At 37.2% G+C, this 14,955-nt stretch overlaps 1 protein-coding gene across 7 annotated transcripts in view; it reads left to right on the plus strand.

Moving 5' to 3' along the window:
- Nucleotides 1-14,955, plus strand: part of USP25 (ubiquitin specific peptidase 25) — a 200,870-nt gene that overhangs the window by 47,602 nt on the left and 138,313 nt on the right. For 4 of the 7 annotated variants that reach the window (XM_020976262.2, XM_020976266.2, XM_020976265.2 and 1 more), the window contains exon 4: nucleotides 4,113-4,196. The exons of the other annotated variants lie outside the window; for them this stretch is intronic. In XM_020976262.2, coding sequence (XP_020831921.1) covers nucleotides 4,113-4,196 — 84 coding nt within the window. The remainder of the gene's footprint in view (nucleotides 1-4,112; nucleotides 4,197-14,955) is intronic. 7 annotated transcript variants of the gene reach the window in all.

Below are 14,955 nucleotides of genomic sequence, written 5' to 3' on the forward strand. Positions count from 1 at the left end.
CATAGAACTTAGATTTAGAGATTGAATTGGATCACAGAAGTAATCAAATCTAATCTCATTTTACAAATGAGGAAATTGAGATATAGTGACTTGCCTGTAACTATTTAGTTAACAAGTGTTTGAGGTGGAATAAGAACCGTGGTCTTTCTGATTCTAACTACTCCTTTATCTACTATACTATGCTGCTTTGCTTTCCCAGCTATCACCCTGGTTTCGGCCTTACTTTCTTCCTTTAGCAATCTTAACTTTATAGTTGACTTGTTAAATTTGTTATTATCTTCTCCCTTGCCCTTTTGAGGAAGTCATAGAACTGTGCTGACAAGATACTCGTAAGTTTATGTTACCTAATCTTGACTCAGCCCTTTGTCCTTTCATTTTTCCCTAGTTGATACTCTCTATCACATTTTCTTTAGCATATGTTCTGAATCTGTCTTTATATTTCTAATGCTACTCCTACTTAACCTTCTCTACCAACAAAAAATTTTAACCCCTGCTTAACAAAGAAAATTGAGGCCATCTGTCTTGAGCTCATTCATCTCCCATTCCCTGTTGTCTTCTCCAGAAACTTGTCCCGTTGATCAGTCTCTCATCCCTCTCCTGACAGGCGCAAAAGAGAACTGGTACATTGTTCACTAAAACTGCAACACCTACAAATTTTTCCTGTTTCTGTTGAGGGAACATCCTTCTGATCTATCAACTGTAGTTCAGATCTTAACCTTCCTCACCTGGGCTATTATATCAGCTGCCTAATTGGACTTATAGGATTAGCTTCTAGGTGTATCCCTTTCAAGTCCCTTCTCTACACGATTGCAAAAATATTCTTTTTAAAGAACAAATTTCACATTACTGCTTCTCTGGCCTGACAACGTTCAGCCCTTACCCTCTAGGATAAAATACAAATGCCTCAGCATGACATTTAAGGCTATCAGTCTGTCTCCAACCTATATTTCCAGGCTTACTACACATTACTGTGCTTCCTGTACTGACTAGCCTACTTGGCTGTTCTCTGAACTTGTACCCCACCTTTGCACAGATGGTCCCCCACGTATGGAATATACTTCCTCCTCATGTCTGCGTCTTAGAATCCTTAGGTTCTCTCAATGTTTAGCTCATATCCCACCTCCATTAAGGGACCATTCTACTTGCTAATGCTTTCTTAAGTCTCTTTAAATTAATTTGCATATACTTGTCAATTAGAGTGTAAGCTGTAGGAGGGCTTTTGTCTTTTGTGTTCCCAGTACCTGTCTCATTGCATTTAATGCTCATTTGGTTGAATTGGACTTTGTAGTCATCTTTAACGCTTCATTCCTTTTCTCTACCTCCACTACACATATCCTTCCACTGTCACACAGACAGTTAGGTAGCATAAAGGATATGTCTCTCAGCTTGGACTCAGGAAAACCTTAGTTGAAATCCAGCCTCAGAAATTCACCAGCTATGCGAATCTGGGAAAGTCTAACCTAATTTCTGGCTACCTTGGTTTCCTCAACTGTAAAATTCAGATAATAATAGCACCTACCTCCCAAGAATTGTTGTCAGGATCAAATGAAATAGTATTTTTAAAGCTAGTAGCACGTGGCTGGCACATAGTAGGAACTAAATAAATGCTGTTTCCTTCCTGCCTTCCCTCCTTTTCTCTCTTCCTTTCTCCCTTTATCCCTTTCATCATTCCATTATCACACTCCACTTTGAGTGAGTTGTCAAGTCCTTTTGATTCTACTTATAGGATATCTCTTGTTCCCTTTCTGCTTTGTCTAATCATATGCCCACTACATTTCTTTAGGCCTTCATCACTTTTTATCTGGATCTTTTCTCTATCTCCAGCCTATTTTCCTCCTTTCCATCAAAATAATCTTCCAAAGGTATAGTTCTGATTGTGTTTCTCCCTTGTTCATAAATTTTCAATAGCTTCCTGTTGCTGCTATGATAAATTTACTTAGCCTGGCATCCAAGATTTTCTGTTGTCTTGGTACCAACTTAACTTTCAGGTCTCTTATATTATTTTCTTTCATCAATTCTGTCCATGACAACAGAACGACTTAACATTTGATCTTCCCGTATTTGGAATGCACCTCTTCCTCATCTCTAGAGATCTTTTAAAGTCTTTGTTCAATACTCAGCTCAGGTAATAACTCTTCTGTGAAGCTTTTTATAATTCCCTTAGCTGCTGGTGCCTTATATCCTCCTCAGCTTACCTTATATTATACTTGTCGTTGTTCATTTGGGTCCCTCGACCAGAATGTCAGCTTGTAGGGAGGACGAGCCATTTAATTTGTTCTGTGTATCCTTCTGACTAATATAATAAGCACCTAATAAACATTTATTGAATTCAATTACTGTAATATCAACATAATTGAATATAAGGAATTTGTCTTTATGTATTCGGTTATCAGCATGGTTTCTGTATACAAAGCAATTCACTACTACTATTTTGGAGTAAGATAGTGTCCCTGGTCTTGTCATCTGAAATCTCTTTGAAGAGTCAAAACACATGTAGAAATGAAAGAACTAGAGATTGCTTTATGCCTTTGAATGCCATCTGTGTCTGCACCTATGAACAAATGCAAAAGAACATTGTAAAACATGTGTATAGAAGTACTTACTTATCAGATGCAGAATAGTGGGATAATCATAATAAGATAGAGGTTTTTCTAGGGATTTAGAATAGATATAAAAATTATAATGAGGCAGACAGTCTGATAGAAAATGAGCCTTGGAGCTCAGAAGTTCTAGAATCAAGTCGTAGCTTGAACATTTGCTAACTGGGCTACCTTGGTCAAGTCACTTAATGTCCCAGTGCTCTAAGCAACTATCCAAAACAAAAAATTTCTAAGAAGGTACAGACCTGCATTATTAGTAGAGGGGAGTTTCCTCACATGGGAGTTGTTTGTATCAATGAAATCATAGATTTGGTCCCTATCCCTGTCCTATAAAAAATATAGCTTTTGAGTATTGTCTGCAACATATATCTGATTACTTTCAACCTTTAATTTTTCAGATACTGTTGCAACTTTATTTTAAGAATTTAGCTCACAATTTGACTATTTTCATTCAGACAGTTCATTGAGATGGTAAATTAGCTGGATTTTATTTATTTATTTTTTGCCTTTCCTCTTTTAAAAAAAATTGTCTGAATAAAATTGTGTGCAAATAGTTTCAAAATAGAAATAGAAATATGCTAGCTTAAATATGCCTAGTGGTGGCATTATGTTTCTTTGAGGGAATACTTTTTTATAGACATAGCTTAGTTAGTATAGACTGGCTTGTAATTGATGATTGTTATCTGTTTATCTTTTAGAACTGACCAAGAAGGTGTAACATATCCAGGAAGAGATGGAATTTATTTCTTAAGCCTCCACCTTAAAATGCTGAAGTCTTGAAGGGAATATTTTAGAGGATTTCAAATTCTCTAAAATGTCAGAGTGAAGAACAGTTCTTTAATGAAATTTAAAGAGCTGATAATTTATAAGAAAACATACAATTATGAATAGCCAATGTATTAACATTTTCAGGAACAGGACAGTGAATTTTAAGTACTTTCTTCATCATTGTGTATTTGAATAGGAAATTAAGCTGTCTTTTTAAGAGTAGGGTTGAATTTTAGGGAAACCTGTGCTCTGGAAGATAAACTGTTAAGTAATATAATACACCGCTTTTGATACCTTGATTTGTTTTGTAAAATTTTATAATCACATTTACGTCTATGCTATTGCCTTGAGGGGGAGCCTAGAAAGGGGCACAAACCCATTTGATATTTGCTATAGTTTGCAAAAAAGCCCAGTCCCACTTTTTCCTCCTTATGTCTCATTGACATGTTATGATATGTCCTATCATGAGGAGACCTATTGGCTTTTTTATGATTTAAATCAAGAATGCAGTTTTTTGTTTGTTTAATAACCCAGAAGTTCAAATTAAAATAGAATCAGGACACAGTATAAGAGATTGATATATAATTGATGTATTCTATAGGAAGACAGATATTCTTTGGAGCTTCTGTATATGGGAAAGTCTTCCATTGAGCTCCTTGTATAAAGCTTTGCTTTATTTGAAAACTGAAAGCAACCGTTTTTACTTTCACGACCATTAAATTCTTTTGAACTTTTTTAAAACAGGAAAAAAACAGTATAAGCCAACCAGAACAAGATGTGCCACAGTTGAGCAAACACATTATGGATCAAAAGATAAGAGGGATATGGGTAGGTAATTGAACCAAGAGGAATGTCATACATGACGTCAACTTAAAATATATTAAACCAACGTAATGCTAAATATTTAGTCACCACTTACATGATGGAGAGAATGTTAGCTTACTTATTTTTAAAAAATACATCTAGAAATACATCAAAGTGTCTTGAAAGTCAAACTTATCTAACCTCTCTTAAGGTTATAGTAGGTACAAGAATCTAGAATTAGAAACTTACTCCACCCAGGTTTTTTTCTTTAACTTTCACTTGATCATAATTCTCTTGGATCAAGATTAGATCAAGTTGTTCATTTGTTGTTGCAGATTTGTGATAGGGGGTTTGCCTTTCCTAGGAGAGTAATTACTTATTTTTACCCCTTGGCTTGGTAAAGGAAGCAGCCTTGCCCCAACAATATTGAGAAAATTTGATTAATGGTGATATAGATGAAGTATTATTTGAATGGGGAAGCAACTTAGAGAAGGATTGAATAGAAAGACAAAAGAAATAAATGTCAAAAGCTTGTTTATATTGCTAAATATAATTTTTGGGGGGACAGGGACTATTTTGTACCTATCTTTGTATTCCCAGTACTTATCACAGTGCCTTCCACATGATAGGTGTTCATTGAATTTCTATTGAGTTGAACTGGTTAGTTAGGCTAAGAAGTGACTTTAAAAAAAAGTTTACTGGTTTCTTATAAGTAGGCACCATAGAAACATTGGAATCTTGTTCAATATGCTTTCTCCACACACTCTTTGAGAACAAATTGTTTATTTCAAACAGTTCAAACTCTCTTATTTGACCTGTAACATTTTCCCCTTTCTATAAATATTATTAAAGGAGTAAGCACAGATTAAAATAATGTAATGCTGCTTGAATGAATGTTAAACCACTTTCACAAAGCTTCAAGGTGTGGTATTAAGTATAGACTCTTGATAATTAGGGACAGACTGTTAAATTAAACACAATTAATAAACCACCGATACATAGGACAAGCCCTTCCTCAACCCTTGAAAATGTAGGATCCCTTTCCCAGGAGGACTGGGATTGGCAGTTTTAGAAAATAGTGTATTTAGAAACAGGAGAACAGAAATTGTGTAAACCTTATCAGTTTATGGATTCTAATACTGGGGGAAAGACTCAACTCCCCAGTAGGCCATAATACAACAAAATATCTCCACCCCATAACATCTGAACTTTTCATTTCATTTTTCATTTCACATGTGTAGAACAACTCTACCTAATAGGGATTTTTTAGATTAATAGAGGTATACTCTTTTAAAAAAGCAAGTAACTCAGACGTGTTAAGAACTAATTATTTTTTACACATTAGTCTATACTGATACAGATTTCTCTTAATGACTAGCTGAATTCTTCAACCTCAAGAAAATGAGCGTTTTATTGTTGGAGAGGAGCAGTGATATTAATAAGTTATGCTCATGCAGTGATAGCGTATTGTTACATCTGAACCACACAGCAGTCTTGTAAATGTAGACTGTTTGTGTATCCCACTAAAGAAACTGAGGCATAGCTTAAGTTACTCATTCATGATTATAAAGAGCTTAAGTGGCAGAGCAAACACTGCAAATTCAAATGGTTTGATTCCAAGTCCAGAACATTTTTTCCCTTTAGATAAAGTACTTGTTTCCATTGTGTTTATCATTACTGATAAGAAAAATTTAAATAAAAGGGAATTATGGTTTGTAGTCCCTTCCTCTTCCACAGATACCCTGCCTTCAAAACTTGCTCACAAAACTTCATCTGTCTTCTCATTAAAAAGCCTATTGACAGAAGATAAAGGGAAGGAAAAGGCTAGAAGGCATTAGTTTGCTAAGTGCTATTTTGTCATATAGGAACCTTTCTCCTGAGCTGAAAGATATCCAGGGAAGGAATCCTGTGCTACATGGAGTTGCACAGAACCCAAATAAGGAGGGAGGAAGAAGGAAAAGTAAGCTAAAAGATTTGCAGCGTTCCAGTCAGTTAATTAATATGTATTTATTAAGTGCTAGCTATGTATCAGGCATAGAAGAGACAAGTATAAAGAGTGAAAACTTCCTACTCACGAGTTGCTTAACATTCTAATGAGGAAGAAAAGTAGATGTAAAACTATTTATGGAATAAATATAAAGTTAAAAAATACAAATAGTTACAGAATAGTTCCTTGACGTTTACCTATTTGTCATGTTTGTTATGTCACTGTATTCTAAAATATCTTTTAAATTGATATTTTTTACTAGACTTGTGATTTCATTGGTATAGGGCACTCTTGGTGAGGAAACACTCCCTACAGAAGAATCTGTTCTGCAATTTATAATCCTAGAAAATTACTGGTGGACACTGAGAGTAAAGTGCCTTTTGAGGGTCACACTAGCCAGTTTTGTGTCAGGGGTGGAACTTTAGACCAGGTTTTCCTGACTCCTTAATTACTATTTACAGCATCACACTGCTGAAATTTAATATTTAAACTCTTTAAAGTTTACCCTTTAACTAAACATCGTATTTTGTTTGACTTTGCATTTAGACCTAATAGAAAAATTGCAGCATTAAAAATAAAAGCAGTTTGGATACGTGGGGAGAAAAAAAAAAATGGATTTGTAAGAAGGTATTACTTCGCCTTGAATTTATATTATTTATCTATTATCGATCTGTTCATACTATCCTGATATCATGTGCTGTTTTAACGTGAATGCTACCATAGCTATCAACTAGTTAAAATTCTGGTAGCTATTGTTTATGAACCTCCAGGACGCTCCTCTTCCTTCCTTAATGAGTTCAATTCCTGTCTTTTTCTGTCCTCAACTCCTGCCCTCCCTCATAACCTCAACCTACATATTGATACTGCCTCAAATAGCCTCACCTCCCAATTTCTTAACTTTTTCATTTCTTGTAATATACTCTACCACTCGACCTTAGCCACACACACAGAGAATCTTTTCTCCATCCGCAAATGCACTACTTGTGTGTTCATGAACTGTTAAGGTCTTATCTGATCACAGTCTATTGGTATTCTCCCTCTTCCTCTGCTTTCCAAAACCAGACAATGCTCGTTATCCACACTGTGACCTCCAGTTCTTCCAGGCCATCACTGCACCAGCCACGCTCTCTTCTTTTGCTCATCTTGACCCTTGGTAAACCAGTTCAGTTCTGCACTGTTCTCTCTCCTTGAGTCCTTGGCCTGCTTATCATCACTGATTGTACCTTGCTGATCTTTAGCCCTGGATAACACCTACCATCTACCACTGCCTTCACTCCTGCGGATGTGCTGCTGAAGGAAGGTTGAAAAAATCCTGTAATCTTTCTCGCTTGGTCCACTATAAGTTCATGTTAGAAAATCTCACCTCAGCCCTCACTGCTGCTAGGCAATCCTTCTACACCTTCCTTTTCAACTCACAGTGGCTCTTCCAAACCTTTTCATTCTTCTTCAAACTGTAGCTTTCCTCCTCCCACCCTCTTAGCTGAGAACCTTACCTCATATTTTGCTTGAAAAATTGAGGTGTTTGGCTAAGAGCTCTCTCTTCTCTTGTCTACCTTATCACCCAGATGCATTCTATCACTATCTCCTTCTTCACCTCTGTGGGTGATGATAAGATAGCTTTTCACCTTGCCAAAATCAACCCCTCTACTTGCACAGTTGCAAGTTCCATCTTGTCTCCCTGGGCAGATTGCATCCTCTGTCATCCTCATTTTCTCACTTACATTCAGTCTCCCTGTTTATTGGTTACTTCCCGACTGCCTACAAATATGCTCTTGTGTCCTTTATCTTTAAAAAATCCTCATGTGATCCTTCCATCTCCACTAACTACTCTTTGGCTGTCTGTGGCTAAACTTGTTGAGAAAGCTGACTACAGTAGGTTCTCTACTTTTATCTCCTGTCACTCTCTTCTTAGCCCTCTACAGTCTGGCATCTCACCTCATTATTTTGCCATATCTGCTCTTTTAATTGCCCAATATAATGGCCTTTTCTCAATCCTCATCCTTCTTGACCTTTTTGCAGCCATTGACACTGTTATTTACCCTTGTATCCTTGATACTCCCTTCTTTTTCTCCATTTTGGATATAATACTCTCTCCTAGCTCTCCTATTTATTTTACTGTCGCTTCTCAAGCTCTTTGGTGGATCTTCATCAGATTATACCTGCTAACCATGAGTGCCCCACCTGAATGTCCTGAGCCGTTTTCTCCCTCTATACTAGGGGTGGGGAACCTCAGGCCCTCTAGGTCCTCAGGTTCAGCCCCTTTGACTGAATCTAAACTTCACAGAACAAATTCTCTTAATAAAAAGATTTGTTCTGTAAACTTGGACTCGGTCAAAAGGCTGCACCCAAGGACCTAGAAGGACACTTGTGGCCTCGAGGCCTCAGCTTCGCCACCCCTGCTCTGTACTGTTTCAGTTGGTGATCTCAGTAGCTCCATGGATTCAGTTGTCATCTCAATGCTGGATTCACAAATCTAGCCTAAACTTTCTGCCGATCTCCAGTCTCACATCTCTCACTTAATAGACATCTTAAACTGGATGTCCTGCAGACATCTTAAATTCAATATGTCAAAAACTGATTTTATTATCTTCCCCCCTCCCCAAACTTCCTCTCTTCCAAACTTCCCTGTTATTATTACTGTTGAGGGTACCACCATCCTCTGAATCCTCTGTGCTTGCAACTTAGGTGCTACACTTGACTCTTCACTGTCTCTCACCTCTACCCCAGCCCCCATATCTAATATGTTGTCAAGACCTGTTGATTTCACTTAAAACGTCTCTCAAATAAAACGTCTCCCTTCTTTCCTCTGACACTGCCATTATCCTGGTGCAGGCCTGTATTTCTTCACTCCTAGATAAAAATTTGCAATGGCCTGCTGGTTGGTCTGCCTGCTGCATGTTTCTCCCTACTCCAGTCTATCCTCCACTTAGCCACCAAAGTGATTTTTCTAAAGTGCAGGTCCAACCATGTCACTAAATAAATTCTAGTGGCTTCCTATCACTACTAAGATCATATATAAAATATTATTTGGTGTTCAAAGCCTTTTATAACCTATTCCCCTTCCCCCTGCATCCGAGCTTATTCCACCTTCTATTCCTTTACTTCCTACAGATATTCTTCAGTCTAATAACACTGACCTCCTTGCTGTTCCTTGAACAAGACACCCTACTGGGGACATTTTCACTGCCTAGCCCTCATGCATGGAATGCTTTTCCTTCTCATTTCTGCCTCCTAGCTTCCCTGGCTTTGTTCAAGACCCTTTTAAAATCCCACCTTCTACAGAAAACCTTTCCCAATTCCTTCTAATTCTAGTACTTTTCTTATTTAGCCTGTTGATATTCAGTTGTTTGCATGTAGTCTCCCACATTAGATTGTAAGCCCTTTAAGGGCAGGTACTGTCTTTTGCCTTTTCTTTGTATCTATTCCTAGTGGTTAGAACAGTGCCTTCCACATAGTAGTAGGTGCTTAATAAATGTTTATTGATTGAATTTATCTGTCACACTTCAGTGTAAGAGAAGTACCTGCTGCAATATATCTCAGATGAGAAGGAAGTTGTCTTTTTTTTACTGTAATTATTAGGAAATCATAAGATTGAAAGTCTGTAATATGATATTTAGAATCATTTCAATTCTAGAAAAAAAGAAATTTGTTAGGAAAAAAATCAATTTTCCATTGGTTCACATTGGTCCAATTCTTCCTTTGCTTTTCATGTTACTATATAGAGTAGAGAAAGTAGTGGATACAGAGTGCTGGTTGGAGACAGGAAGGTCTAGATTCAAACCCTGCTGTCAGACATTTACTAGCTATGTGATCAAGATCATTTAACATCTTTAAACCTCCAAAGTTATACCTGAAGAGATGGTGACTTGAATTGGGAGTTCTCATGCCTATGAACTCAGAGGTTCTTGACATATTGGTGCAGGTAATATGTTATTTTGTTAACCTCATATATCAGAATTGCTATATATGTAATAAATGGCTAAATAACTGAATTATGGAGTTTTAATGCATTGAGTGATTATAATGTTATCATAGAAAAATAAGAGGCAATCTAATTTAGTGTATCTCTCTCTACTTACTTGCCTGGCTTACCCCTGATCCAGGAAGACCTGGGATGTTAGATAGACTCTAAGTGACCTAGTCTTCTCAGTTTGTTATATGCAGGAAATAAATCCATGAAGATACAGGTCATTTCAAATAAAAGATTTCCTTAACTGCAAAAAAAAAATACAAAAATAAACAAAAGGACATAAAAGTAAATCAAGGATACACATTTTGGAATCGGGATGAATTAGACATAGGGTTCAAGTTAGAAATAGCTCAGGGATATAGTTTGGAGTTAGACACAGGTTTCTTGACTTCTGTAATGGTGTCCAAGAAAGGAACAGTCAGCAGATCCACATAGCCAAGGGGCTTTGCATTCAGTTTGAGGAGCTAAGTACTTTTAGATGGAGGAAGGGTGTCTTACCCTGGGTTTCCAATCATATTCCCAAGCTCTGTTTCATTATTCATCTAGCTAAAAGAGGCAATCTGAACTTGGTAAGAATCAGCAAGAACTGGATTAGGCTAACTAACCTGAATTACACCATGAAATATATGGGCTTTATTTAGAGAGAGTGACTTTTGTACCATGAGACCTGGCTTCAAGTGCTCCCTCTGATTTGTACTCTCTTGTGTGATCCTGGGCAAATCACTTAACCTTTTGGTGCTCTAGGTAACTCTAAAAATAATAGTTGGAGAGGAAGACAGTGACCTACACTGATAGAGAGAAGTTTCATTATTTAGAAACTTTCTATATCAGTGAAATCATAGATTCAGTCCTTATTATATCCTGTGAATAAATAATAAAATTTTCGGTGGCTTCCAGTTGAACTCTTTAGCATGGCATTCAAAGACATATAATCAGTTCCAAACTTAGTTTCCCAGCCTTATCTCCTACTCTTCTACACAAAGTCTGTTTTAGCTAGATTCTTTTGCTTGCCATCCCTTGGATATACCTTGTTTTTTCTGCCTCTTTGCTTTTGGCCACTTCTTTTTTTTGACCTACCTGAAATACCCTTTATGCCTTCCAACAGCCATATCCTACTAATCTTTAAGACTCATCTCAGTTTCATGTTTTCCCCTCTAAGTCCTTTCCCATGACATTTTCCTATTTCTTATAATGATTTCCTCTGAATTCTAAGTCACCCTCCTTTCCACAAATTGAAACTATAAGAAAAGCAGAACCTCTGTAACAAACGTGTATAGTCAAGCAAATCAAATTTCTACATTGGCCATGTTTAAAAAAATGTCTTGTTCTACATTCTTAGTCCTTTACCTCTCTATCAGGAGGTATGTTGCATCATTAGTCCTCTGGTTGGTCATTTTGCTGATTGTATTCCCTGATTCTTTCAGAGTTGTTTGCCTTTACTGTATTATTGGTCATTGTATAACTTGTTCTCCTGGTCCTATTCATTCTTCATCCACTTATATAAGTCTTTCAGGGTTTATCCTCGTTTATGTAACTTTGTCAGCCACTCCTCAATTAATGGATACTCCCTCAGATTCCTATTTTTTTGTCACTCAAAAAAAATCTACGACCCCCACCCTCCCATTCTACTCCTGTTCCCCTCTCTTTCCATTCTTAAGATCAAGACATAACAGAACCACTCCAAGACACCCCTCTATGACCTCTAATAATGGTAGGGATTTAGAGGGAGTGCATGTATCTTCTCCCTATATTTGATTGTTAAGACTTTATCTTTGTTTAGTCCCTTATGATTATTTATTTCTGTTTACCTTTTTATGTTTCTCATAACTCCTATATTTAAATTTCAGAATTTCTACACAGTTCTAGTCTTTTTATCAGGAATGCTTGGAAGTTAACTATTTCATTAAAGGTTCATTTCCTCCACTCCCTACTCATAGCGTTATACTTAGTTTTGTTAGGTAAATTATTTTTGGCAATAAGCCTGTGTCCTTTGTCTCCTGTTTAATAGTGGCTGCTGAATTGTGTGTGATACTGACTGTGGCTCCTTGGTACCTGAATTCTTTTTTTCTAGCTTCTTGAAGCATGTAATGTTTCTAGGAATTTTCTTTTGGGGGTTTCTTTCAGGAGGTGTTCTGTGGATTTTTTTTTCTATTTCTACATTCTCCTGGTTCAAATAAATGGATCTGGCCAATTTTCTTTTATGATTTCTTGACCTTTTCAAACCTTTCTTGTAACCGGGTTTTAGGGGTTTTTTTTGTTTGTTTTTTTTTGGTCATGGCATTCAGGTAGTTCAGTGATTCTTACATTTTTTTCTCTCTGATCTGTTTTCTAGCTCAATTGATTCTTCTATGAAATACGTTATATTTTCTTATAGTTTTTGTCTTTTGGACTTATTTCAGTGGTCTTGTTGTTTCATGGGGTCCTTGGCTTCTCTTTGGTCCATTCTAATTTTCAGGTAGTTGGTTACTTGTTCAAGGTTTTGTACCTTTTGTGCCAGGCTCTTAATTCCTTTCTAGTTCTTCGCTAGCTCTTATTTCTTTTCCATTTTTTTCCCTCCAGCATTCTCATTTCATTTTTCAAAAACATTTAAAACTCTATTTTTAAGCTCAATTTCTTTCAGAAATTCTAGTTGAATTTGTGTTTTCTTTTCCAGCTTTGATGTTAGAGGTTTTGAAATCGTTCTCTTCTTCTGGGTTTGAAATTGTTCTCTTCTTCTGGGTTTGTATCTTGAACATTCCTGTCACCATAATAGATTTTTATTCTGGGATTCTTATTTCTTTGCTCATTTTCTCAGCCTGCTTCCTCACTTCAGACTCAATGTTGGGACCAAGCTCTGTGTACTTCTAAAGGGAAGGTCTGGCTTAGTCCTGTTGCTTTTTTCCTTGATTTTCCATCTCTTCAGGCTGGATTCCCATAAGCTTTTATTCAGTCAATAAACATTTTTGTTAATTGCCTACAATATTCTAGGCACTGTACTAAGCTCTGGGGATACAACAGACATTTCCTGCCTTCAAGGAGCTCACAATCTCAGAGTGTTGTGATCCCGACCAAAGTCTGGTCACTGCCTCCCTACTCTGAGATTTGCAAGTTTCTTACTTGCTTTTGGGTCTGAAGAACAGTAGACAGCTACTGGATTTGGCAAGTATCAGCTAGCTGGAAAGCTCTGCTGGTTTTGAGTGATAGAGCTGTAGGCTCCCCTTTGATTTGGGATTCCTGCTAAAAGCTGCAGCTGAGATCCTGCCCAGCTTCTGGGGGGGCTGAGCCACACCACTGCTACTTATTTCTGAATTTGATCTTCTCTTGGAGCCACTTAGGGCCTGCCACTGCACCTTACTTGCAAACCTGCCACTGCAAACCACTTCTTGAGACAGTAACCTTCCTCAGTCTGTCTGGATTTTTGACCTTGGAATGAGTGGTTAGTGACAGAGCTGCCAGATGTCTCCCTTTCCCATTGTGGTGCCTCAGTATGGGTCTGGGACCTCCCCTGTCTTGGTGCACAGCCTCTCCTAGGCCCTGGAGTGCTGGGGCATGGCTCCTCCTGGCCAGACCTCATCTCTAGTTACAGACCTCTCTGTCTCCCTATACTGACCTTACTTGGACAAATGACTTAATGTAAACTTTTCTTGGAGTTCCCCATCAGGATTTAGTCTGGTGTTTTCTAGAATTGTATCAAGGAATTTTGGAGAGAGCTTTTTGTATAGCTTCTTACTACTCTGCTGTCTTGGCCTGCACCTTCTGTATTTATTGTTAACTTGTATATATCATTAAACTGTTCGTGCCTTATTTTTTTAGCTAAAACTACGAGTTCCTTGAATGCAGTTTTTTTTCCTTCTGTGTTTTAATTGAAAGTATGCGTCAGTTAATATTTATGGTTTCCTGTTTCCCTTCACCGCTCTCCAAAATTCCCCTAGAACAATTAGTCGAAGTCCCTGAATATCTCTAAACTCATTTGTGTCTGCTTCTGGGAAATATTCTCTTTTTACTTTGGTAACTTGGCTTAATCCATTTCTGCCACTCTGGTTCTTGACTCTATAAAGGAAGCTGTTGCTCAGTTCACAGAACACTGGGCCTGGAGGCAGAAAGATTAGAGTTCAGATCTGGTCTCAGACACTTGTATGACTCTAGGCAAGTCACTTAACCTCTGTCTCTCTCAGTTTCCTCAACTCTAAAATGGGATCATAATAGCACCTACCCCTCAGGGTTGTTGGTGAAGGCTCAAATGAGATAGTATTTTTAAAGTGATTAGCACAGCACCTGACATATATTAGAAACTTAATAAATACTATTTTCTTCCCTTTCCCCTCTCCTGCGCTCAGAGGCCTTGAAATTCTACCTTTCTACCATTGTGTATTGCAGGATATTTAGAATCCTTTAATTGTAGGGTTCTAAAACACAATATCCTTTTTTAAAAAAATTTACATTTTTCAAAATTCATTTGATACAGTGCAGTGATCATTAAATCTATATATGCTGATGTATATGTACTAAGTGTTCAGAGGTAAACATGAAAACAGTTCTGGGTCTTATGGAGCTTACATACTGTTGGTACTTGTTAGGAGTTCAATTCAGAGTTTTCCCAGTTTTCTTTAAACCTGATCTTGGTATGGCTGTAAGATACCTCTTTTTCACTCAAAGATTACCATAAATTAGTAACAGATAATTATTGAAAGCAAAATATTTGAATTTAGATTTTGGCTTTTGATTATTCTGATTGCCATTTGTCCTTTGCTCAGAAGAATTATTGTGTTACAAGTGTCGTCTGGGTCTTATCTAACAGGATATGCTGGTACCATTATAATTTTTGGAAGGCCAAGATTTTGACTCTG

Source organism: Phascolarctos cinereus, unplaced genomic scaffold (genome assembly GCF_003287225.1).
Source record: "Phascolarctos cinereus isolate Bilbo 61053 unplaced genomic scaffold, phaCin_HiC Scaffold_726;HRSCAF=1367, whole genome shotgun sequence".
Lineage (NCBI taxonomy): Eukaryota > Metazoa > Chordata > Mammalia > Diprotodontia > Phascolarctidae > Phascolarctos > Phascolarctos cinereus.